The sequence below is a fragment of the Gekko japonicus genome, unplaced genomic scaffold (genome assembly GCF_001447785.1).
Source record: "Gekko japonicus isolate JY-2015 unplaced genomic scaffold, Gekko_japonicus_V1.1 scaffold2256, whole genome shotgun sequence".
Taxonomy (NCBI): Eukaryota; Metazoa; Chordata; class Lepidosauria; order Squamata; family Gekkonidae; genus Gekko; species Gekko japonicus.
In genome coordinates this window covers 178,613-201,542 of record NW_015161471.1, presented here as the reverse complement: position 1 = coordinate 201,542, position 22,930 = coordinate 178,613, and the positions used below count along the sequence as shown (strand labels likewise).

The 22,930-nt window shown below is 50.2% G+C and overlaps 1 protein-coding gene across 1 annotated transcript in view; it reads right to left on the bottom strand.

The window, feature by feature from the left end:
* Positions 1 to 698: 698 nt before the first annotated feature.
* SLC38A7 (solute carrier family 38 member 7) overlaps positions 699 to 22,930 on the bottom strand; it is a 40,443-nt gene continuing 18,211 nt past the window's right edge. The window contains exons 3-11 of the mRNA XM_015429134.1: positions 16,759 to 16,957; positions 14,339 to 14,483; positions 12,976 to 13,074; positions 12,269 to 12,326; positions 11,010 to 11,124; positions 10,650 to 10,797; positions 10,278 to 10,477; positions 2,192 to 2,246; positions 699 to 2,105 (exon numbers count right to left, since the gene is read on the bottom strand). Of these exons, the coding sequence (XP_015284620.1) occupies positions 2,003 to 2,105; positions 2,192 to 2,246; positions 10,278 to 10,477; positions 10,650 to 10,797; positions 11,010 to 11,124; positions 12,269 to 12,326; positions 12,976 to 13,074; positions 14,339 to 14,483; positions 16,759 to 16,957 (1,122 nt within the window). The 3' untranslated portion in view covers positions 699 to 2,002. The remainder of the gene's footprint in view (positions 2,106 to 2,191; positions 2,247 to 10,277; positions 10,478 to 10,649; positions 10,798 to 11,009; positions 11,125 to 12,268; positions 12,327 to 12,975; positions 13,075 to 14,338; positions 14,484 to 16,758; positions 16,958 to 22,930) is intronic.

Here is a 22,930-nt window from a genome sequence, read left to right as displayed (position 1 = left end):
TGTGTCTTTACGCTCTGGCTTGTTTAGGTTTCCCGTGTGAACTCAACTTGTGTTTATGGAACTGGCCGTTGCTGTTCTCAGGCTGCTTCGCGCCTTTTCTAATCTGTAACCTAACGAGGGAAATGAGCTCATTGGTTTAAACCTTGTTTGAAGTTCCTTTAATACACCTTCCCTGGGTATTGTAGTTATTCCTAACAATCTCTGTATGTTCATGATCAACCATGCTTTGGAAATAAATCTTGCTTCTTTATGAACGTGGATCTATTCTCCTGATTTGGGGTCTAACACCGTCTTGGCGGGGAGGGCGGGATATAAACCGAATTAAATAAATAAATGTAATGTAATGTCATACCGGGGGCTGTCCTCCTCCCAGCATTCTCTGCTGGTACCAGCTGCTTTTCCTGTAGCCACCTTGTCCAGGTCTTGGAATCATTACGATTCTACTCCCACTACAGTACTGTTCACCCATTACTTCTGAGCCCTGACTAATGGTGAGCTACAAGCTGAGAGATCCTAAGAGTAGAAAGGAAACTGAGCACAGGTGGGTCAAGTAGGCAGGGAAAACGTAACTTCTGTCGCTTATGGACACAGCACCCTCCCTCTGCAGGAGATCACAGCCTTGGGACACAGCAACCTCAACAGGGAGACGAACCCATTTTCCAACAGACACCAATTCACAACCATTCAAAAGTGGTGGGTTTCTTTAATTATTTTCATTATGAACGACCCTGTCCCTTTTAAAAAACCCAAAGTTAACTTGCTCTGAACCACAAGCAAAATAATAAAATACAAAGGACTTGAATTTGACATATTGAGAGCACCTCAGCTGGACAGAGCCGCTGCTACTCCTGAATGTCCCACCACACAGAACACGGGGACATGTAGACTTGGAGTTCTGCTACCAGCTCAGACATTAGCCAAGAATGGCTCATGAGTTCTGAAAACAATCAGAATTAGTTAAAAATAGCTGGCTCAAGGGGGGGGGGAGCTGAGAAGCAGGCTTCTGAGTGACCAGGTTAAGGTGGGACTGGAAAGAACCAGTCCAGAAAAGGAGAGAGACTTCAAAGATTAGCTGAACTTATTAACAGGCATGACATGGAGTACAGAGGCACACAATCACCTAACCTCTGAGCCTGCACTGGAGTTCTCCCCAGTCCTCCTCCATCCCCCGTAACAAAACCCACAGGAAATCAACCTGTACCATAAAAAGACCCATCTTTTTTCCGCATTTCCCCCGGCAACATCCTGATCGCTTCCTCAGATCCCCAGATTACTGCACCACTAGGATTCTGTGCACCTGGAGAGTGTGACTGTGCTTCTGCCTTAGCGACTGTGCTACGGCAGAAACGCAATGGTGTGAATCCTAGCCCAAGGAGATGCCCTTAAATATATTCAAATTTCCCATTATCTTTCAAGGTCTCTCTCTCTTCAGGAACCTTCTTTTTCATATGCAGAAGGTAAAAAGATTACAAGCCTCCCCCCCACCCCGATTTTAAGCACACATTCATTTGGGCAACTAAGCCGCAGTTCTCTGTTCCCAGTTCTCTTTACGTGATAACATTCATTGTCCCTTCAGTAATAATCTCACTGTCAAATACACAAGCTTTGTAATGTCATTGGTAATGCTACAAAGTATGAGCCTGTTGGCTAAATAAATACAGTCCAATGTTTGTGTAGTAACCATTCTGGATTCTCTTACACAAGTTATGTGTAAGGTAAGGCAGAACAAAAGAAGATCTCCTGAAAGGAAGATCTCCTGAAAACATTTGGTGAATAGACTTGCGCCGGTTCATAGAAAAGCAACTAAGTCATTAGATGAAATCAAAACTGTAGAATCTTTCTCATATCTGCCCTGTTCCATTTCAGGAGGGGAAATGGAAAGGGAAATCCTCTTTTATTGAAATCTAAGAGATCCCAGGGACTGGGCGCATAATTCTCTTAGGTTTCCCTTTATGTCCACAGTTGAGGGAGCACTCATCTTCTGAGGGTGGAGTTGAAGGGATCACTTTGTGAGGTCCACGAAGACAGCATGGGTAGTGGTCTGTCCGAAGATAAATGCTCCAAGAGTAACCATAAAGATTCCGTAGCTGACCAAGGCCCACCAGCTGTGGAAACAGGACAGGCTCATGTGCTATGTCAGGGAGAGGAACCACCACACTGTTAAGAGGGAAAGGTAAGCCATGTCGCTTACCTTGCTGGTCTGGCTTCTTGAATTTCAGAGAGCTTAGTGTGGATGAGGCAGAGCCCTGGCAAGGAACAAGCATAAGGGGTTGTTAAGTGGTCTCTGGGCAAAGCAGCCCAGCTCATATTCAGGGAATTTGAACAACAGCCAATTCATGTTCGTGCATGTGGAGCTGTTCTCTGACACAGAACCTACCCAGACAGATGCAGAAAAGTCTGTTGTGTGAACCCAATCCCAAGAAGACCACCAATTTGTCTCACCAAAAGCGAGGGAAATAATGTCACAATGGGGGGAGAGTGAAAACCAACATCTCACCTAAATTCAATGCAAAATGTTGCTTTTCAAAAGGAAAGATGTAGATAGAGCCCCAATGACCAGCTCATGTAAGTCAGAGAACCCTTAACACATCCACCACAGAGGCTAACCTAGCCGTTTCTTGTGAAATCTTTCACACAAGGAGCCACCACTGTCCTGGGTTCCATGGCCAAGCATGTATTATTGTTGGGATCCCCCCCCCCCCATGGTTAAATCACATCATGCTCCCATGGCCACTTCTTGCAGGTTCCAAGTGCTCTTTTCTTGCTCTTGCTCTTTTCTACTGCTACAGACAGACTAACGTGGCTACCCAACTTGATTTGGCAAGAAGAAGAGGAAGATGATGAGGACGAAGATGACGAGGAAGAAGAAGAGGAGGAGGAAGAGGAAGAAGAAGAAATTTTTCCATCTTCCTGAACATTTTGTCTAGAAAAGGAAGGAATGAAGCACTGGCCTCAGCTGGAGAAGCTAAGAGTCGTGACAAGGAAGAGGCAGCCAGCACCCCCTCCAGGACTCCTGGCAGACATTCTCCAATTTCTTTCTGCTGCCATCATGTTGAGACAAACAAAGAATCTCATGGCAGCATTTTGCCCCTAAATTCCTTACAGGGAATGCAAACAGCGGGCAGCAGAAAGCCCCACACTGTAGTTCTCTGGGTCATACGGATATTCGTTCTTCTGCGGGAGGACAGGGACCCCCTTGGCTTCAGCTCAGCTAGCAGCCGTGGTGCAAAGCCAAGCTCCCCACTGTCAGCAGGATGTCTGGAAGACCTGCTGTGCCCCTCCTCCCAGCATCTGAATTCTGTGACCTCTGGACTGGGGACCTTACCCCCCCCCCAGCTGAGGGCAGCAAGCAAACATCAGAAAAGAGAAGGAAGGCAGGGAGAGGCTCAAGACTTCTCTGCCAAGCCCACAAAGAGGCCCACTTAAATTCCAGGGCCACACATCAGTTGTTGTCTCAACAGCTGCCTCCCCTACCCATGGTACCCAGCCAGTGCCCCCAGGTATTGCTTACTACCAATGGAGCACTGCTGTATACTAGGATACTCCTGCCATCTGTTTAAACGTTTTTTTTACTGGAGGTGTGGACTATTCATTTTAGCGCCATCTGCTTTTAAACTGTCCTATCGGTTCTGATTGGATAACGGGTGAATTGTTTTAATACTGATTTTTATTGTTGTTTTACATGTTGTAAGCCGCCCTGAGCCTACTTCATGGGGTAGGGCAGGATATAAGTTTAATAAATCAATAAAACCCTGAATCTCACGCTCTGCAAAGGGACGGGATGCCATTCTGTCTAGAGCTCCCATGAGATGGCCACCTTCCAGAATCTCAATCCTTTCTCAGGATATCCACATGGCTGTCTTCCCAACACTGTTGTCGTCCCAACTCCGCAGCCTCTGATGCAGGAAAGACAGGTTGCTTACCTGTAACTGGTGATCTTCGAGTGGTCATCTGTGCATTCACACCCTTGGGATATCCAGCGCCTGCACTGACCCTCTTCGGTATCGTTAGAAAGCAAAAGGGATTTTCGCGCCCATTCCCTGGTCACGTGCCGGGCTCCACTGCACATGACCAAGGAGGGGCACGCAGATCCCGCCAGTTCCTTCTAACCACCGCCCAACAGCCTCCAAAGAATAAGATGAAGGGCCGAGAGCAGAGGGTAAGGAGGGCGGGTGGTGTGAATGCACAAATGACCACTCGAAGATCACCAGTTACAGGTAAGCAACCTGTCTATCTTCTTCGTGGTCTCTGTGCATCACACCGTTGGGAGACTAGCAAGCAGTAAACGCTTACCTGGAAGAGGGGCCAAGGCCCTACATCTGCACCATCTGCAACACCGCTCGACCCACTGCCGTACGCCGGCTGAACCGTACATCAAGGGCATAGTGTTTCACAAAGGTGAGAGGAGTAGCCTATGTTGCGGCATTACAGATATCTTCCAGTGACGCACCTTGCAGGAAAGCCATAGACGCTGCCACTGCCCACGTGGAATGAGCTCGAAGCTGTCCAGGGAGCGGCTTTTGTGCCAGCGTATAACAAAGTTTAATGGTCTCCACAATCCATTTAGAGAGGCGCTGCGAAGACAGCTTCTTCCCCTGGGAAGGTAAACTGTGAGCGATAAACAGCGCCGGAGACTTACGGAAAGACTTAGTTCTGCCCAAATAAAATAAGAGTGTTCTCTTAACGTCCAGAGAATACAATCTGCGTTCTTCCTCATTGGAGGGAGACGAAAAAAACGTAGGGAGAACGATGTCAGCACATAAATGAAACTGACACAATTTTAGGTAGAAAAGAAATGTCGAAAGCCAATGAAACCCCATGTGGGGAAAAACTCAAATAAGGAGCATCACATCGGAGCGCAGACAATTCACTCACTCTACGAGCAGAGGTGATAGCAACTAAAAATGCTGTCTTCAAAGATAACAATTTTAAACTACAGGTGGCCAAAGGTTCAAAGGGCCAACCAGTCAATTTGGTGAGAACTAAAGCCAGATCCCACACCGGAGTAGGTTCACGAAAAGGAGGGTAAAGTCAGATGAGGCCTCTGCAGAACTGCTTTGTCTGCGGGTGAGAAAGAACTGAAAACCCGTCTATAAGCGGGTGGTGAGCTGACACCGCAGCTAAGTATACTTTAGCGGAGGAAAAGCTAAGTCCCATGTTCAGCCTGGACAAAATAAAACCAAAAATTGACCTCAAATCCGATGGAGGAGGCAGCTGGAGGGATGCCAAATAATCCAGAAATTTCGACCACTTCCCATCATACGAAGTTCTAGTGGAGGGTTTGCGACAAGGACATTGACAAGGACGTTGTCTATCCTGTCACTAATTACGGAAAGAGTATGTTCCAGATTGTTAACTTGAGACTCAGAGGATCGTGATGCAGAATCTGCCCCCGTTGGGCTAGAAGAAGATCCGTCACCCGAGGGAAGTGTAGGAAGGAGCCCCTGGATAGATGTAGCACCAGGGGGAACCAGTGCTGACGGGGCCACCACGGAGTCACCAGGAGACAACGGGGTTTGTCCTGCTGGATCTTGATGAGGACCAGTGTTCCCTCTAAGCTGAGTTAGTGTGAGCTAGCTCACAATTTTTTAGCCTCCGGCTCACACATTTTTGTCCTAGCTCAGGAAGGATGGCTCCAGAGCAAACTAATTTATGCAGTAGCCAAATCGCTCGCTCACAACTTTAATGCCAGTAGCTCACAAAGTAGAATTTTTGCTCACGAGACTCCACAGCTTAGAGGGAACATTGATGAGGACCCGATGAATGAGCAGGAGAGGAAGGAAGAGGAACATGAAATGGGGCGTCCAAGATATCAGAAGGCCGTCCCCCAGTGACATAGGGTCGATCCCTGCTCTTGAACAAAACAGAGGGCACTTTGCATTGTCGCGAGTCGCGAAAACATCTATTTGTGGATGACCCCAGCGGTCAAATATTGGTAAAAGGTACTTCCAATTGAGTTCCCATTCGTGTTCTGTTGCTCCCCCTCTGCTCAAGAAGTCTGCCTGGACGTTCAGGAGTCCCGGCAAATGGGCAGCCCGGAAAACTAAGTTCCACTTGAGGCAGTCTTCCCAGATGCTTGCGGCTAACCGGCAAAGCGCTCTGGATACCGTGCCCCCTTGACGATTGAGATAGGACATCGTAGTGGTATTGTCTGTAAAAATCATGACCACTTCCCCCACTACTGTATGACGGAATGACCGGAGGGCATAATATACCACCAGAAGCTCCAAGTAGTTGATATGGCGATTCGCGAACTGAGGTTCCCACTGCGCCCCTACACACATCCCGTTCAAGTGAGCATCCCACCCCCACATTGAGGCATCCGTGGTGATCAACACAGTTGCAGCGGGAATTTGGAATGGAGCCCCTGCAAACAGATTGTCCTCGGACAGCCACCATTGAAGAGTGTGGAGGATGGGAGGGGGAACCGTCATAGGCAGGTCTTGGGGATGTCGCTGAGGTTTGAATCTCTTGAGGAACCAAAGTTGTAGCAGGCACATGCGAAGTCGGGCACACGTGAGGACCGAAGTAGTGGCCGCCATGAGCTGCTGTGGTCTGGCTTGATTGGAACAGAATCTGAATTGCATGACGAAGAGATTCCGCTCTCTGAAGAGGTAGGTAGGCCCGTGCGTCCACGGAGTCGAGGATGGCCCCAATGAACTGCACTCGGGTTGCAGGTTGAAGCATAGATTTTTGAAGATTCACTAGGACTACCAGAGAAGTAAGGGTCGACAGAGTGAGATCGATATGGCGAAGGGGTGTATCCTTTGAATCTGCCACTAGCAGACAGTTGTCTATGTACGGGAACACTTGTACTCCTTTGAGACGGAGATGTGCTACTATGACGACCATCACTTTTGTAAAGACCCTGGGGGCCGTAGAAAGTCCAAACGGGAGGGCCTTGAACTGGTAATGTGCCTCTGATAGTGAATCTGAGGAAGCACCTGTGCGAAGGGTGGATCGATACATGGAAATACGCGTCCTTCAAGTCCAGGGTGACCATCCAAGCTGTTGTTGATAGGAGTGGAAGAATGTTCTGAAGAGTGGTCATTCAAAAATTCTCAAAGAAGGACGGAGGATGAAGATGTTTGAACAAAATGGGAGAAAGGAGGGACCTGAAGAAACTCGATTAGGTAATCAAATTCGATGACTGAGAGCACCCATTTGTCTGAGGTGATGTTTCGCCAGGCATCGAGGAACGGAGCAAGATGAGTAATTATGTCGGGCAGGGAGTCAAAGGCCCTGTTTAGGGTTCTTACGGGTTTTGTGCTTAGTTTGCATGGCGTGCAAGAATCTTGGTTTGTTCCCAAAGGAACAAGACTGGGAGTTAGGTGGTCTCTGCCACTGTTGTTCGGTGGGAGATTTTGAAGATGACGGCCTGTGCGACCATGACTGCCGAGGCCACTGCTTGGACTTGCTGTATTTTGGTGATGGAGAAATTCCAAGGCTACGAGATGTCTTAATACTTTTATCCAGTTCTTGGAGCACGGAATCCGTGGTTGAACTAAATAAGCGGACACCCTCAAAAGGAAGATCTTCCACAGTGGACCGAGTGTCAAAAGGGAGGGATGAAGAACGTAGCCATGCATGCCTGCGTAATGCAACTGAAGTTGTAAGAGTCTTAGCTGCCGACTCCAAAGTGTGCTTCACAGCACTAATCTGATGCCTGGAAAGCATCATTCCTTCATTCTGAATCCCCTTAGCTTGGGAGCAGTATTCTTTAGGAAGGTGAGGTAAAAACTTTGACATGGGTTTCCAGAGGTAGCGTTCCATGCACGCAGCATAATTGGAGGCTTTTATGCCCAGTGCTCCCGCAGTATAAAATTTCCTTCCCATGGAATCGATCTTTTTCCCTTCCTTACCTGAAAGAGTAGAACGGCTCGATTTTCCCTTGGTGGAAGAGTTGACCACAAGAGAATTCGGTTTGGGGTGAGTAAACAGAAATTCTACCCCTGTTTCTTGGATCTTGTACATGTGATCCAGTCTTTTATTGGACACTGGTATTGAGGAAGGGTGATCCCATGATTCTTTCGTGGTTCTTAACATCACCTTGGTCATGGGTAGTGCCACGGAGGATAATGTGCCAGATTGCATAATATCAAAAACATTGTCATCTACCACCTGGGGCACCAAGGTGGGGGTCATGGAGAGGTCCAAAGCCATCCGTTGGATAAGGTCACCATACGACTTGACATCCTCTGAAGGCGAAATGGGAAGATCGGCCTCAACATCCAGAGGAGGGGATGGAATGTCAGCATCGTCTCCTTGAGTGGAGAGTTCGTCCGAGCTAGAGGAATCTTCTGATGGCTCCGAGAAGGAAACAGGTGGTAACGGTACCGATGGAGCTATATCGGTCGGTACCGACGGGATCGGTGGTGGAGGCAATGCTGGATGCTTCTGCGTCGGCCTCGAAGCCTTCGACCCCAATGCTGGTCCTCAGTATTGGGAGATTCTGGACGACACCGACTGACGATCCCAATCCATCGGAGGAGGAGGTGGAAGGGGAGGTGCCCATTGCATCGGTGGCGGGTACGGATAGTTGCCATAAAGTATCGCCACTGGCGCTGATCCCAGGTCAATGGAGGCAAAGGTTGTGGCTGGTGCCGATCTTCTGTGCTGTGCGACGGTGAGCACGGAAGCGACTGACGGTCGAGGTCAATATCTGACAACGGTGTCGGTTGAGTGAGATCCACATCTGGATCGGAGTCGACAGGCTGGCCTTGTTCAAGAGGGCTTGCAGCTGGAGCACGACCTTGACTAGCAGACACAGCAAAAGTAACTTTAAGGGGCTGGATCTTCGAGCCCTTCTTGTGTTTCTTGTGCTTAGCTTTTGTGTCTGTCCCCTGCTTCCGGATCTTGGAAGGTACGGAGATATCGGCCCTGTGTGTCCGTATCGAATGTTTCGGCGCCGATACATCAATGCCGTCAGTCGACGTCGAAGTTCCCGACGCGGGAATAGGAACATCCCATACTTGCATGAACATCGATGCATGTCCAGACGTCTCCAGAAGAGAAGAAGATCGTGGAGAAAGAGCTTTCTCCATGAGTGCCATGTGCAGTCGAGCAGTTCTATTTTTTAGAGTTTGCTTCGAAAACTTGCAACAATGAGGACATGATTGAACACGGTGCGATTCCCCGAGGCACAGTAAACAGCAAGAATGTCCGTCAGAGGGGGAAATTTTAAGTCCACAGGACTCACACCGTTTAAAGAAGCCCCAATGCGCGGCCATAGGCCAGCGAAGAGGGGGGGGAAATTCTCAAAGAAGTTGAACCCGAATGAAAAATTAAACTAAGAAGAAAAAATAAAGGAAAAGCTAACTAACGCAAGGAATAACTAGGCCAAAGCCAAGTACTTTACTGACCGAAGCAAGGCGTCCTACCAGCGTGGCGGTCAGGAAAGAACTGGTGGGATCTGCGTGCCCCTCCTTGGTCATGCGCAGTGCAGCCCGGCACGTGACCAGGGAATGGGCACGAAAATCCCTTTTGCTTTCTAACGATACTGAAGAGGGTCAGCGCAGGCGCTGGATATCCCAAGGGTGTGATGCACAGAGACCACGAAGAAGATTATCAAGTTGCAGAGGGAAAACAGAGAGGGAGTTTTTGCCAAGAGCAGACAAACAAGAGTCTCTCTGGCTCCCTGTTGTCAGACAACACCCTTTTGAAGAAGAAGAGATTGGATTTATACCCCGCCCTTCACTCAGAGTCTCAGAGAGGCCTACAATCTCCTTCCCTTCCTTTCCCCACAACAGACACCTTGTGAGGTAGGTGGGGCTGATGAGAGCTCTGAGAACTGGTCTTCAGAGAAAAGCTCTGAAAGAACTTGTGACTGATCAAAGGTCACCCAACAGCTGCATGTGGAGGAGCGGGGAATCAAACCCGCTTCTCCCAGATTAGAGTCAGTGCTCCTAACCACTACACCAAACTGGCTCTCCAGAATTTTGCACACAAGGAAGCCTCCTCCTACCAACCCCCCCCAATAGCCCTGTTCATGTTACAGTGAACGCAGGTATATTTGTTTGTAAGGAACAGCCAACAAATGTTCACTTTACAAATGAAACCAGGATCCAGCACCTGAGTAAGTATAAGTTTTGTATAACACATTCAGCGGTACATGTGTTGAATGTAACAAGAAGATTCCTCAACATACATATAAGCAGCAATCAAGTGTACGCTGTATACGGATTGTACGTATGTGCACTGTAACTTGTGAACAGGGCTACTATCCCTTGAGGGTTCCCCTCAGTGTCCTAAGGGTACCGTCAGGGAAGCCCCCTTACCTGGGAAGACAAAGATGAAGCAGGCAGCCAGCCCACCAATGAGAGAGATGACTCTGCCGATATCGGGAATGAACAAGGCAAGGAGGAGAGTAAGAAGGAACCAGGTAACTGTCTGGAGCAGGCGGCGGCGTCTTTCTCGCACCACGTCTTCTTCCACAGTCTCTCCCTTGTAGCGCAGCCAAAGACCTTCCAGGACAGCCCTAGCCAGGAAGCGAAAACAAAACGCATCATCAGGACTTCCTTCCATCAGGCCCAAGGCACAGGTCCAGGGCAGAAGCTCCCTGGGAGCCTGGCACGTGTCTGGCGATATTCCCTGCGATGAGGGTCGCAATTCCACTGGCAGCTCCTGCAGATTCCTCCCGGTGTGCTCACCTGCCACAGAAGTGCAGGATGGGGTAGGACGTCAAAACACAGACAATGATGAAGGCTCGTGCTATGGCAACTGGAATGTCATTGGAGGGGTAGGAGAGGAGCACATCCTGTTCTACACCAGAACCAAAGGTGAGGAAACCACAGACTCCTGGTGGGAAACGAAGACAAGAAGGATCCACCATGACACAGGAGGAAAGACCACGGCTCTAGCAGTCAGCCACTCTCCCCAGTACAGGAACAGGAGCCCCTGGGGTCTCTACTGGTGCTCAGAAGTCTCGGGCACCTCCCGTCTCCCATCCTCCTTTCCAGAGCATAAGGAGCAGCTATGGGAAATGCACCTGACAAGGTCTGATTCCCTACCTGTGCCTGTGTAGACAAAAAGGGCAATGATCATGGCAGCTGTCACTACTGCTCCCCAGGGCTTCAGTTCCGGTTGTTTCATGCTGTTGAAGACGGGCACACTGCTGACATGGCACTGCCAGGGATAAGGGGAGATACTAAACAGGTGAGGCAAGAACGCTGCTTGAATGAAAAAGGATGCAAGCTTCCAAGATATGCAGAATTTATCTGGCAGACCGTAACAGCACAGGATGAACAAAAGCCCCCCTCTCCCATTTTGGGGGGAGGGTATTTATTCATATTTTGTGTGTGTGTGTGTGTGTGTGTGTGTGTGTATGTGTGTGTGTGTGTGCATGTACACCTGGAAGTCATGGCGACCTCCGGCTACTGACCCCTACTGGGGGCCTGGGGGAGATTCAGAGAGGTGGCTGAATAAAGCTTGCCCCCGCCTCCTGACTGCTGGTATTCCAAGGAGGTCCCCCATCCGAGTACTTGCCAGAGCTGACCCTGCTTAGCTTCCGAGATCTGACAAGATCAGGGTAAAAGCCCCTTTTTTTGCCACCTCCCATTTCACTCTATGTTTGCAAAGGTGTTGCACTCTATGGTTAGAATCCAAACACCAACTCAGTGAGTTCCTTGTCATTTTTAAAGCAATTCATTCTGGTCTATGACTTCAGCTCAGCAGAGTGATAATTACAGTCTTCATTTCAGGACATGGAGGCGATGCTAGTCGGTAAAGGCTGATGCCCGGGACTGGGGCGGGGGGGGGGGGGGGGGGGGGAACTGTCATGCCCACTTTGGAAGTAGTCAGCCTATCATAGGCTGACTGCATTAAACAGAGTTCAGTGATTGCTTATAACCTGACTGTGTTATTTGAAAGACAAAGTGCATTGTTCTGCTTCATCTGCATAAAACCACAGCAACAAGAAAAGAGAGACAATGTGGTATACTGGTTAGAGGGCTGCACTAGGACCTGGGAGACCCAGTTCAAATCCCCGCTCTGTCATCACGTCGGCTCACTCGGTTGCCTTGGGCACGCTACACATTCTCAGCCTAGCCCACCTCACAGAGTGGAGGAGAGGAGAAGGATGTCAGCTGCTTAAGTCCCCACTGGGGAGAAGGGCAGGGTATAAACGAAGTCAGAAATAAATAAAATTAAAACATCAATCCAGTTAACTGGGGACTAACACAAAGGGAGACAAAGACAGCCAGGAGAGATGGAGGCATCTTCCTGGCCCCCATCAGCTTCCACCCCTCCATGACCCTCAGACAAGCGTTACCTGGAAGCCAAAGCAAATGGTGGGCATAGCATTGAACACAGACATCCAGGAGGAGGGGCTGTGGAGAGGAAAACATAAGCCTGCTGAGAACCTTTCTCATACAATGTGTCTGTACCGAACATTTACCAGGGCCTAGAAATTCCCAGATTCTGAACTGTCAAGATCCAGATTAATGCTATAATCAAGACAGCAGATCCTCTTGACACACGGGACGGGCTTCTCCAATGAGATCTATCTACATCAAAATGCACATGTTCATCTTTAGGATTAAGTAGGCATACAATTTCTTACATAGATCATTCCTAACCTGGCCTTCTTTCACTTGTTCTGACCTCTGTGACCTTTCTATGCAGCTCCTGAATAGGGGAAGCTACCCCCTCCCAGTCCCTATGGATCAGCGCCAGGCAACCACCCACTGAGCGGGGAAGGAGGGCTGCGAAGGGAAGGGTTCCATGCACCAAGATGGCACTGGGACACAGGAAAGGCCCCATGGCTGGGGTGTCTGTTGGCCACCTGAGAACTGTAAGCATTTTCTAACTCCAGTTTATGTCTAAATTGGAGACTCGCTTGTTCTAGGCACACCAGTGAAGATCAGACACCGCCTTCTGCCTTTGTGTACGAAATAATGACCAGCTGGTTAAATCTCCAGGCTGGCTCCCCTAAAGGTCTCCCCCATTCTGTTTAAAGAACCGCCACTCCCGTTTTACCTGGTTGGGATTTCCCCTGGGATGACCTCTGGATCCGGCCAGATGTATTTGACAATGATGACGGCGGTGACATACCAGGTCCCGATCACACTCAAGCAGCTGAGGGAGAGGGAGGTTGGGGAAAGGTTACAGAGCTATGCTACCGCCTCCTTCCAAGGATGCTGGGACCAGTGGGAATTCAGAATGGTAGCATCACCCCTGGATCTAAACGGAGGGCAATGGCCTCCAGTGCATGGACTCTACGGCGTCGAGGCTCGTCCTGGGCAAAGTGGTCTCAGACTCGTTTGCTTAAGTACCAGCCTCCTGACAGGCCAGCTTTCCCACCCTTGTGCTGTGCTCTCCGAGGCCACCACTGTTAGCAATGGTGAATAAAGAGATCTCATGGGTACACAGTGCACCTGCATGCAACAGACACTGCCCAGCTCTTATTCTGGCCTCATGAAAGGTGATACTTTAGAACAGTGGTACTCAGTGGCTCAGGAGCCACATGTGGCGTTTTGCCATGCTACCTGAGCACCATTCCCCCATAGGGCACCTGCCCCATGTTTCAGGAAAGTGGGCAAGGCCCTTGTCTAGTGGGGTTTGTGGTTGGAAGGTGGGTCCCACCTTAAAACAGCTGCTGCCAGAAGAATGGGTAAAGTGTGAGCCTCCATTTGTTGCAGGATTCATGGTAGGGATGAAGCAATGCTTTGGGTTGCCGGTAATAATACATGCAGCTCTCCATGCATTATGGAGTCAGTGCTGCTGCTTTAGAATATAGATCTCACCTACATACGTGGGATAGGGATGCATGTGGGGATCAGAAGCAGGACCCTCCCCGCTGTATACAGCACCCCCTTTTGATGGCTCCCTGACTGTTCAAACCTTATTTTCCACCCACCTACAGCAACCCAGGAATTCCTATGCTACTGGAAGGCTAATCCTGCACAAATCACCCCACCTTCCATCATGCAAGCTCAAGGGAATGATGCTTGCAAAGAGTTCTGTGTCACAGGAAGTTACTCTCGCTGGGCCCTGCCATTGCTGACCATCTCTTGAAAGCTAAGTTCCAACTGTTCCCAGTCAGCAGCTGCTATTCAGGGGAAATGCCAGAGGCACGCGGCTACAAAGAATTCAGCACCCGATGCTGTTCTTCAGCGGACCTGTTTAGCTTAACGGGTCCTTCCTCCAAGTCTGAGACACACCCAGCAACTGGGCCCGCCTTGCCCCATCAGGACCGACCAGGGTGGCCAGCATTCTTCATTCTGTGAAGATTGGCCAAAGGTTCTCCCTTGTGTGATAACTGTGCAGACCACAAAACAATCCCTGCTTGGAAGCCAGTCACTCATCTGTCCGGTCCTTCCCCTCCTCGTCCTGCAGGTACCTGGCATATTTCTGGAACCCAATCTCCTTAGGAACCGAAAGGGGAAGGATGAGCAGGAAGGCCGTGATGCTGATGGTGAACTTGCGGTCCGTGTACCAGTGGCTGCTCTCTGCTCCGGAGGGTTCCGTCATCAGTGCCGCAATGACTAGCCAAGGAGACAAGAGAAGACAACCTCACCAAGGAAATCTTCTTGCTAGCAAAGGAGGTTGAGCATCAAGAGCTCAGGGCAGAACATGAGGAAAAGAAAGCACTTTGATGCAAACCTCAAGCTCTGTGTCTAGAGAAATAAGACATCTGGAGTGGAAGACAGGGGACCTTTTTTAATAGCAGAAAGCTGAGGACTCCAGATGCTGGGCCAGGGAAGCCCAAAAGCTGAGATCCTTCCTACTAACAACTACAGCCAGCGGGGAATCAGAAGAATGGGAAGTGCTCAAACCAGCCCCCAAACAAGGCTGGAGTAATGCCAGGGCCTTCCTGTACAGTTGCCCTCACAATCCAGAATGAGGAGTGACTGTAGCACAAGAAAGAACTTGAGTTGCAAACCAGCTAACAATGGGACAGTCATAGGACTACCAGTTTTTCAGCTCACTCAGCAGCCTTGAGCAGGCACTAGGGAGACTTGGGTGGAAAACGTGCCCATGCGTAGCAGCAGACATTTTATTTGTTTTACCTACTTCATTTCTACCCCATTTTTCTCCCCAATGGGGACACAAAGCAGCTTACATAACTCTCTTCCATTTTAATCTCACATCAATCTTGTGCAGTAGATTAGGCTAAGAGTGGGTGACTGGCCCAAGACTACCCAGCAAGCTTCCATGGCGAACAGGGGATTCGAACCTGGGTGTCCCAGATCCTAGTCCAATTCTCTAACCACCACACCAGCTCACAGGTTTGCATCCCTGCCAGGCTGGCGCTTGCCTACATGTCACTGGCATCATCCCCTAGGCCCACTTGGACCCAGCAAGTAATGGGTATACCTTGCTTTTGTTTTATTTTCTATTATTTTGGTTTTAACTTGCAGTGTTTTAATTATCACTGTAAGCCCCCTTGAGCCATGAGGAAAGGCAGGGTATAAATATTCAAATAAATACATCATAAATCCTGGTAGACCCCCCCCCCCGAAGAGCACTGCATTCTGGGGAAAACCTCTTGGTGATCCCTGGCCCGAAAGATATCTGGATGTCCTCAACCAGAGCCAAGGCCTTTTTGGCCCTGGCACCAGTGCGGTGGAACTCTGCCTAAGGACATCTCCGCCCTGTGGGACGTGATGCAGTTCCATGGGGCCTGTAAGACAGAGATGTCCCGCCGGGCCCATGGTTGAGGACAGCAACAGTCTGTCATCATGCCTGGCCTCCTCTACTCCTCCCCACCCCCCTCATGAGGGGAAAGGCATAAATTGATACTCCACGCCATCTGAATCAGTTTGTGACTTGTTAGCGTTTTCACTGTTTTAGATTTAAATCAGTTTATTTATAACTGACTAAATATATGTATTTATTGAAATGTTGTGCACTGCCCTGAGCCCTTCAGGGGAGGACACGCTACAAGTCGAATAAATAAATAAATAAATCACGAGTCCTGCCGTGTGTGTTTCTAATGAAAAGGAAGAAGAGAGGAGATTGGATGTATACCCCGCCCTTCACTACCCAAAGGTGTCTCAGAGCGGCTTACAAACTCCTTTCCCTTCCCCTCCCCACAACAGACACCCTGTGAGGTAGGTGGGGCTGAGAGAGCTCTTGACAGAAACTGCTCTTTTTCAAGAACCCACAGAACTACGGCTTGCCCAAGGTCATCCAGCCAGGTGCAAGTGGAGGAGTGGGGAATCAAACTCAGTTCTCCCAGATTAGAGTCTGCGCACTTAACCACTACACCAAACTGGCTCTCTGGAAGTGCCCTGGTATGTGCCAGCCACTTGGTGCACTGAAGGAGAAGAAGATATTGGATTTATACCCCACCCATCACTACCCAAAGGAGTCTCAGAGCGGCTTACAATCTCCTTTCCCTTTCCCTCCCAACAACGGACACCCTGTGAGGTAGCTGGGCTGAGAGGGCTCTGAGAGATCTGCCCTTGAGACCAGCTCTGAAAAAATGTATGACTGACCCAAGGTCACACCAGCAGCTGCATGTGGAGGAGTGGAGAATCAAACCCGCTTCTCCCAGATAAGAGTCCCTGCTCCTAACCACTGCACCAAACTGGACACTACACAAACTAGTATTGCAAGGGTGAAGCTACCCCTGCTACAAAAGTAACCAGGGAGGCTTTTGAGAGGCAGGGAGTTCCATAGCATGGAAGTTCTATCTCCCATGGGAACTGCACAACCTTCCTGAAGCAGAAGGCGAGAGGGGCTTAGCGCCTCCCCCCAAAAAGCAACCATGTAGCAGACCACCCCCGCTCCACACTCCCCATAACGAGCACTCACTTTTATCCTGCTGATCCCCGATGATGATGAGGAAGGCAATGCAGGTGCCGAATGTGTAGACGGCGATGGCCACCTCGCACAGGATCCCCGTAACCTTCCCACACACAGCCCACACCACTTCCTGGTACGTGGACTCATTGCTAGCCTGGGAGCAGTAGGCCAGGATAACCAGGCCACCAGTGATGAAGACCAGCATGCACTGCAGTAAAAGAGCAAAAGAACACCTTTCCACATGAGTGGTATGGCTCCTGGGAACCCCAGGAAAAATGATGTCATTCCCACCCTCCTGCCCCAAAGGAAGCAGAGCCCGCAAGACTTCAACTGGAGACCCAAGCAGACAGATCAGTGATGGGCACCAAGAAAAGCAACAGCTTGACCTCGTAACAAGGGATACCCAAAGCCATTTTCAGAAGGTCCATGGCACGGAATTCAAAGTTGTCAAATTCCCCTTCTAGTCTTTGTGCTTTCAAGGAACGATCAGCAACATTCCCACCAGCGTCCCAATAGAAACAAAAGGCCTGCCTAGCTGGATGAAACCAGAGTTCCATATAGTACAATGGGGGAGCTGAAAGTCAGTTCCAAAAGACCATCTGCTATGGTCTGAGTCAAGATGGCGTCCTGAGCAGACCTCTTCTTTTATCTGGCTTTAAGATAAGTGCCTGTATCATGCTTTGAGCTTTGATAAACTACGGCTAGCCTGATCATTCGTACTTTCAAGGACTTTCTTTTTCAGTGAACTTGTTGTGTATGTAATGTAATGTAAAGAAATGCATGAGCTTGAGCCTGACCAAGGTATTGTAAATAGACCTATCAGAACAAAGGAAGTTCTGGAGGAAAGCAAAGTGATTAGTCTTTATGTACTGAATTTGATTGGACCTTAGCTGACATGTGGGCGTGGCTGTCAGAACCCACAGCTTACAACGAAGTACACGCATTCAGGAATGGTTATACTTTTATTGCAAAGCTATAGATGCAGTAGCACAGGCACTGTTAAGAATGGCGGCAACCCATTGAGCATAATAGGATATAGGGCATCTGTGTGCCCCCCCCCCCCCATAAAAGGTAAAGGTTCCCTTGCTCAAAAGCCAGTCAAATCCGACTCTAGGGTTGCGGTGCTCATCTCCGTTTCAAAGCTGAAGAGCCAGCGCTGTCCGAAGACGTTTCTGTGGTCATATGGCCGACATGACTAAACAGCACGGAATGCTGGCTCCCCCATGGCACGGACCAGCTAGGAAACCGTTAGGTGGTGAAAGCTGGGAAGCAGTAGTCTCTCACGGTACATCGGAGACTTCCAGACAATACAACCTCCTCCTGCACATCTGTAGAGATAAGCATTTCAGCACAGGCAGAACAGCAGAGATAGGAATGCAATAGCAATTACCAAGACACAGAATGAACTCCCCAACCCCCATGGCAGCATAGCTGACATACTGCCCTCTCAAAAATCAGCTTCTCCCGACCATTCTGGGAGGTCTCCCGGTTTGTCCAGGAACTCCTGATGGAACTGCCGCAACAGGTCAAGGGCCCGAATATCCCCTACTTCCACCCATTCGAGGTGCTGGGGTCCGAAATCCACCCACTCAACCAAATACAGCAATTTTCCCCGTTTGATTTTAGAGTCCAGAATCCGTGATATTTCGTAATGCTCTTCACCCTCAATCATAATAGGAGGGAGCACCGGTTTCACTGGACGCCAGGGACAGGAACCCGTATCTCCAGGAGGCTGAAATGAAATACAGAATGCAATTTTCTCAAATTTTTCGGCAAGTCCACTTCCACTGTAACATCGTTGATGATACGTTTAACTTTAAATGGGCCAATGTATTTCCATCCCAACTTCCGACTAGGTCGCAACATGTTGAAATTTTTGGTATAAACATACATAGAGTCACCAGGCTGTACAGCCCAACCCTCCACCCTTCTCTTATCAGCCTGCACCTTATATGCTTCTTTGGCCGCTGTCAAAGTCTTACACAGGAGAGGCCAAGAGTCCCACAATTGTTTACACCATTGAGCAGCGTCCCCCGACCCCATATCCGCATCCCCTTCCAGGAATGGGACAGGCGGGCTGTCATAACCATACAGTGCCTTAAACAGGGAAATCCCCGTGGAAGAATAACAAGTATTATTATAACAGAATTCTGCAAGGGGCAACAAGTCATGCCAATTGTCTTGTTGATAGTTGGCAAAACAACGCAAATATTGTTCCAAGGTTTGATTAACTCTTTCCGTTTGACCGTCAGTCTCTGGATGGTAAGTGCTACTTAGTTCACGTTCGACCCCCATCAGTTTCATCAGCTCACCCCAAAACCGAGAGACAAATTGGGTTCCCCTGTTGGATACCACTTTAGTGGGTAGCATATGTAGTCTCACCACATGCATGAGGAACGCTTTTGCAAGTGCTTTGGCCATAGGTAATGAAGTGAACGGGATGAAGTGTGCTTGTTCGGAAAAGAGATCCACAACCACCCAAATTACAGTCATAGATTTACTGGGTGATAAGTCAGTTATAAAATCCATTGAAATGATTTCCCAGGGTCGACTCGGGGTCGGAAGGGGGTGCAATAGGCCCGGGGGTTTCCCTGGTCGAGGTTTACTCATTGCGCAAACTTGGCACGATTGAACAAACAAAGACAGGTCCTTGCACATATGGGGCCACCAAAACTGCCGTTGATGCAGTTGCAGGGATTTAACAAAACCCAAATGTCCTGATAGTTTGGAGCCATACATTGCCTGCAACACCTCCCCCCTGAGGGAGAGAGGAACGAACATCTTAGGACGCTGGTACCAACAGCCATTTTCCCTTAGTTCAAAGTCCCCCTCTGCTTCCATAACGGCTTTATCCTCCTCCGAAAAAGCAGAGGCGAATTTACTGTGGCAAGAGTCTTTTCCCCCCTCGCCCGCCCCAGTAGGTCCCTTTGGGGGTGGCGCAGGGGGTGGAGCAGCCAGGCGAGCCTGTTTGCGCATCGTCACCGCATTGCCCAACTGTGAGGGCGTGAACACCGAGTCCAGGACGACATCCCGTTGGCTCTCTTGTTGGGGAAGGCGGGACAGGGCGTCGGCCAACAAGTTAGCCGAACCTGGGAAATGGTGCAAAGTGAATTGAAACTTGGAAAAGAAATCAGCCCATCGGAGTTGTTTGGCGTTGAGGCACCGGGGCATTTTGAGAGTCTCAAGGTTCTTGTGGTCCGTCCATACCTCGAACAGGACCCTCGGCCCCTCCAGCCAACGCCTCCTTTTCCCAAACTGACCAGTTACGTTCGGTGTCATTGAATTTCTTGGAGACGTAAGCTAAGGGGTGCAACACGCCATCCTCCCCCTCTTGTAATACTGCCGCTCCCATAGCGACATCAGACGCATCAGTTTGCACAATAAATGTTTTCATTTTATCTGGGTGAGCGAGCACCGGTTCTGAGGTGAATAAGGCCTTTAGGCGGTCGAACACGTCTTGGGACTCATTGCTCCATGGGAGCGTGGCGCTCGGCTTTGTTGCCTCCGGGCCCTTCCCCTTAGTTTTTAAGAGATCTGTGGGGGGTAAGCTGACCTGGGCAAAGTTGGGTAAAAAGGTTCTGCAAAAATTCGCAAAACCGAGGAAGGATTGGAGCTGTCGTCTGGTTTTGGGTACCTCCCAACCCACCACATCTTTTACCTTCCCCAGGTCCATACTCAGGCCCTGGTCAGAGATCCGATACCCCAAGAAGTCAATTTGCGTTTTGTGAAATTCACATTTGGACAGTTTGGCAAACAGGTTGTGCTTGTGCAACGTGGTTAAGACCTCCCTCACCAATTTCACGTGGGAAGGCAGGTTGGGGGAGTACAGCAAGATATCATCAAGGTAAACAAGCACCCCCTTGAACAAGTGCTTGTGTAATACTTCATTGATTAAGTTCATGAAGACCCCCGGGAGCCCCTGAAGGCCGAAAGGCATTACCCGGTATTCGAATTGACCCAGGGGGGTGTTGAAAGCAGTCTTATGTTCGTCCCCTTCCCTGATGCATACCTGGAAGTAGGCATCTCGAAGGTCTAGTTTGGAGAATATTTTCCCTTTGGCCGCTTCCGCGAGCAAGTCTTTAATCAAAGGCATGGGGTAGGCGTTAGTAGATGACACTGCATTTAAGCCCCGGTAATCCATGCAGAGTTTTAGCCCCCCATCCTTTTTCTTTCGGAATAGCACTGGGGGATGAAGCCGGTCAGATCTTGTCAATGAACTTGCGCAGTTCTCCCTTTTTGGCTGGTCCCATTGCACAAATGCGGCCCTTTGGCAATTTCTGCCCCAGCAACAGTTCAATGCTACGGTCTGAATGTCGGTGAGGAGGGAGCTCATCCGCTTCTTCCTCCTCAAACATTCTAGCCAAGTCCAGATACTCGGGGGGAATGGTTAAAAGCTCCTCACGAGCCAGGCACACACGAGGTCCCTCCGCTATGGGCTGTTGGCCCCAGTTCGGTCCCACTGGTGGCTCTGGCACTTCGGAGAAATGAACTGTACTTTCTCTTCGTCCCACAAGATGTAGGGGTCGTGTCCGTGCGACCATGGGGCCCCGAGGACTAAAGGGAACCTGGTGGTCGAGGTGATCACAAATGCTCTATTCTCTCAGTGTTCCCCAGCCCCAATCCGCAACGGCACAGTCTCGTACTCACGTGGGTCTTTCATTGTAGAGCCGTCCATTTGGGTGAAGATCAGGGGGTCTTTTAATTTCACCACCCCAGCCTCCAATCCAGTAACTAGGAAGGGGTTGATAAGGTCCCTCCCGCACCCTGAGTCAATTAAGGCTCTCACCCATATATGCGTGCCAAGGCTGGGTTTAATCAAAGTCACAGTCACGAAAAAGAGGGAGGAAAAACTGCTCACCACATTAGGCGCCTCCAGGATCGGACCCTGCTGCTCCGCGCCTCTTACAGCAGGACCAATCCATTTCCCACCGGCTCGGGGTCCTCTCCGCTGGATTCCACCTCTCCTTCCTCGGGAGCTGCTTGCAACGCTTTGGCATATTTTGGCTTCCCAGTCGCCTTCTTCGCTGGCGGGGCGGGGCGCACTCAGGTTGATTCAACGGGCCCGTTTCCCAGGCCCCGATTCGCTGCAATCGGCCGCAAAATGGCCCCGCTCCCCACATTTCAGGCAAAGCCCCTGCCTCATGCGCTGCTCCCGATTCAACTTCACTGGCCGTGGCGCTCGTCCTTTCATTGGTTGAGGGGTCGGCCGACCCCCTGCCATTGCGATGTCCAGCCAAAGGGTTTGTAGGCGGGTTTCCGTGCTCTCTGCTTCTTACATCCAGGCTAGGAGGGATACCAGATCAACTGCTCTCAGGACTGTCTCCCGAATCTCCGGGTTCAATCCCACTCGGTACAGTTCCGCCAACACCGGATCAAGCCAAGATTGCACTCTGGCCGCATGGAGCTTGAATTCCGATTAATATTCCCTCACCAATCGCCTACCCTGTTTAAGGGTTCGTAGGAACGCCCTCGCTTTGGGCCCGGCATTCCGGTCTTCGAATTGGCCTCGCAACGCCCACATAAAAGCGTCCAGGTTAATCAATTCTGGGCCCTATGCATTGTGCAACCCCACATACCAAGCCGCCGTGGGTCCCCAGAGCCGTGCCGCCGCCACATCCATGTGGCTGCTGTCGTCTGGGAACAGGTGACCCGACCTCTCCACAAACTTCATAACTCGGACCACGAAGTACGAGAGTTCTTCCGGGTTCCCATTGAAGGTGGCTTCAATAATGTCTTTTGGGCATGGGGGCGTCCGTTCTCTCGGAATGACTGGACGTGGTGCTGGAACTGGGACCGCGGGCGGCCCCGGTTGTGGGACATCCCCCGGCTGGGGCACCTACTGCGGCGGGGCCGGCGGCCCTGCGGGGACCACCGGTCGGGCATCCCTCTCCTCTCGAATGGTTTGGACCACGAGCTGCGGGATCGCCTGGATTACCTCCTCCAGCGTCCGCTGCATCTGCCTTCTCTCCCGATCCACCACATCCATCCTCTGGGCCAGTTCCAGCCCCTCATCTGGAGACACACGGCCACTTCTTGGCTTCTTCCTCTCCGTCACCCATGCCCCCGGCAAGGGTTCAAACTGGGCCCCAAAGGTGGGAAAGCCACTCCCCGTAGAAAAGCCCTGATCGAACCAGCTGTCTCTCGGTGGCCCTTGCATGAGCATATAAGTCTCCGCCGTCGA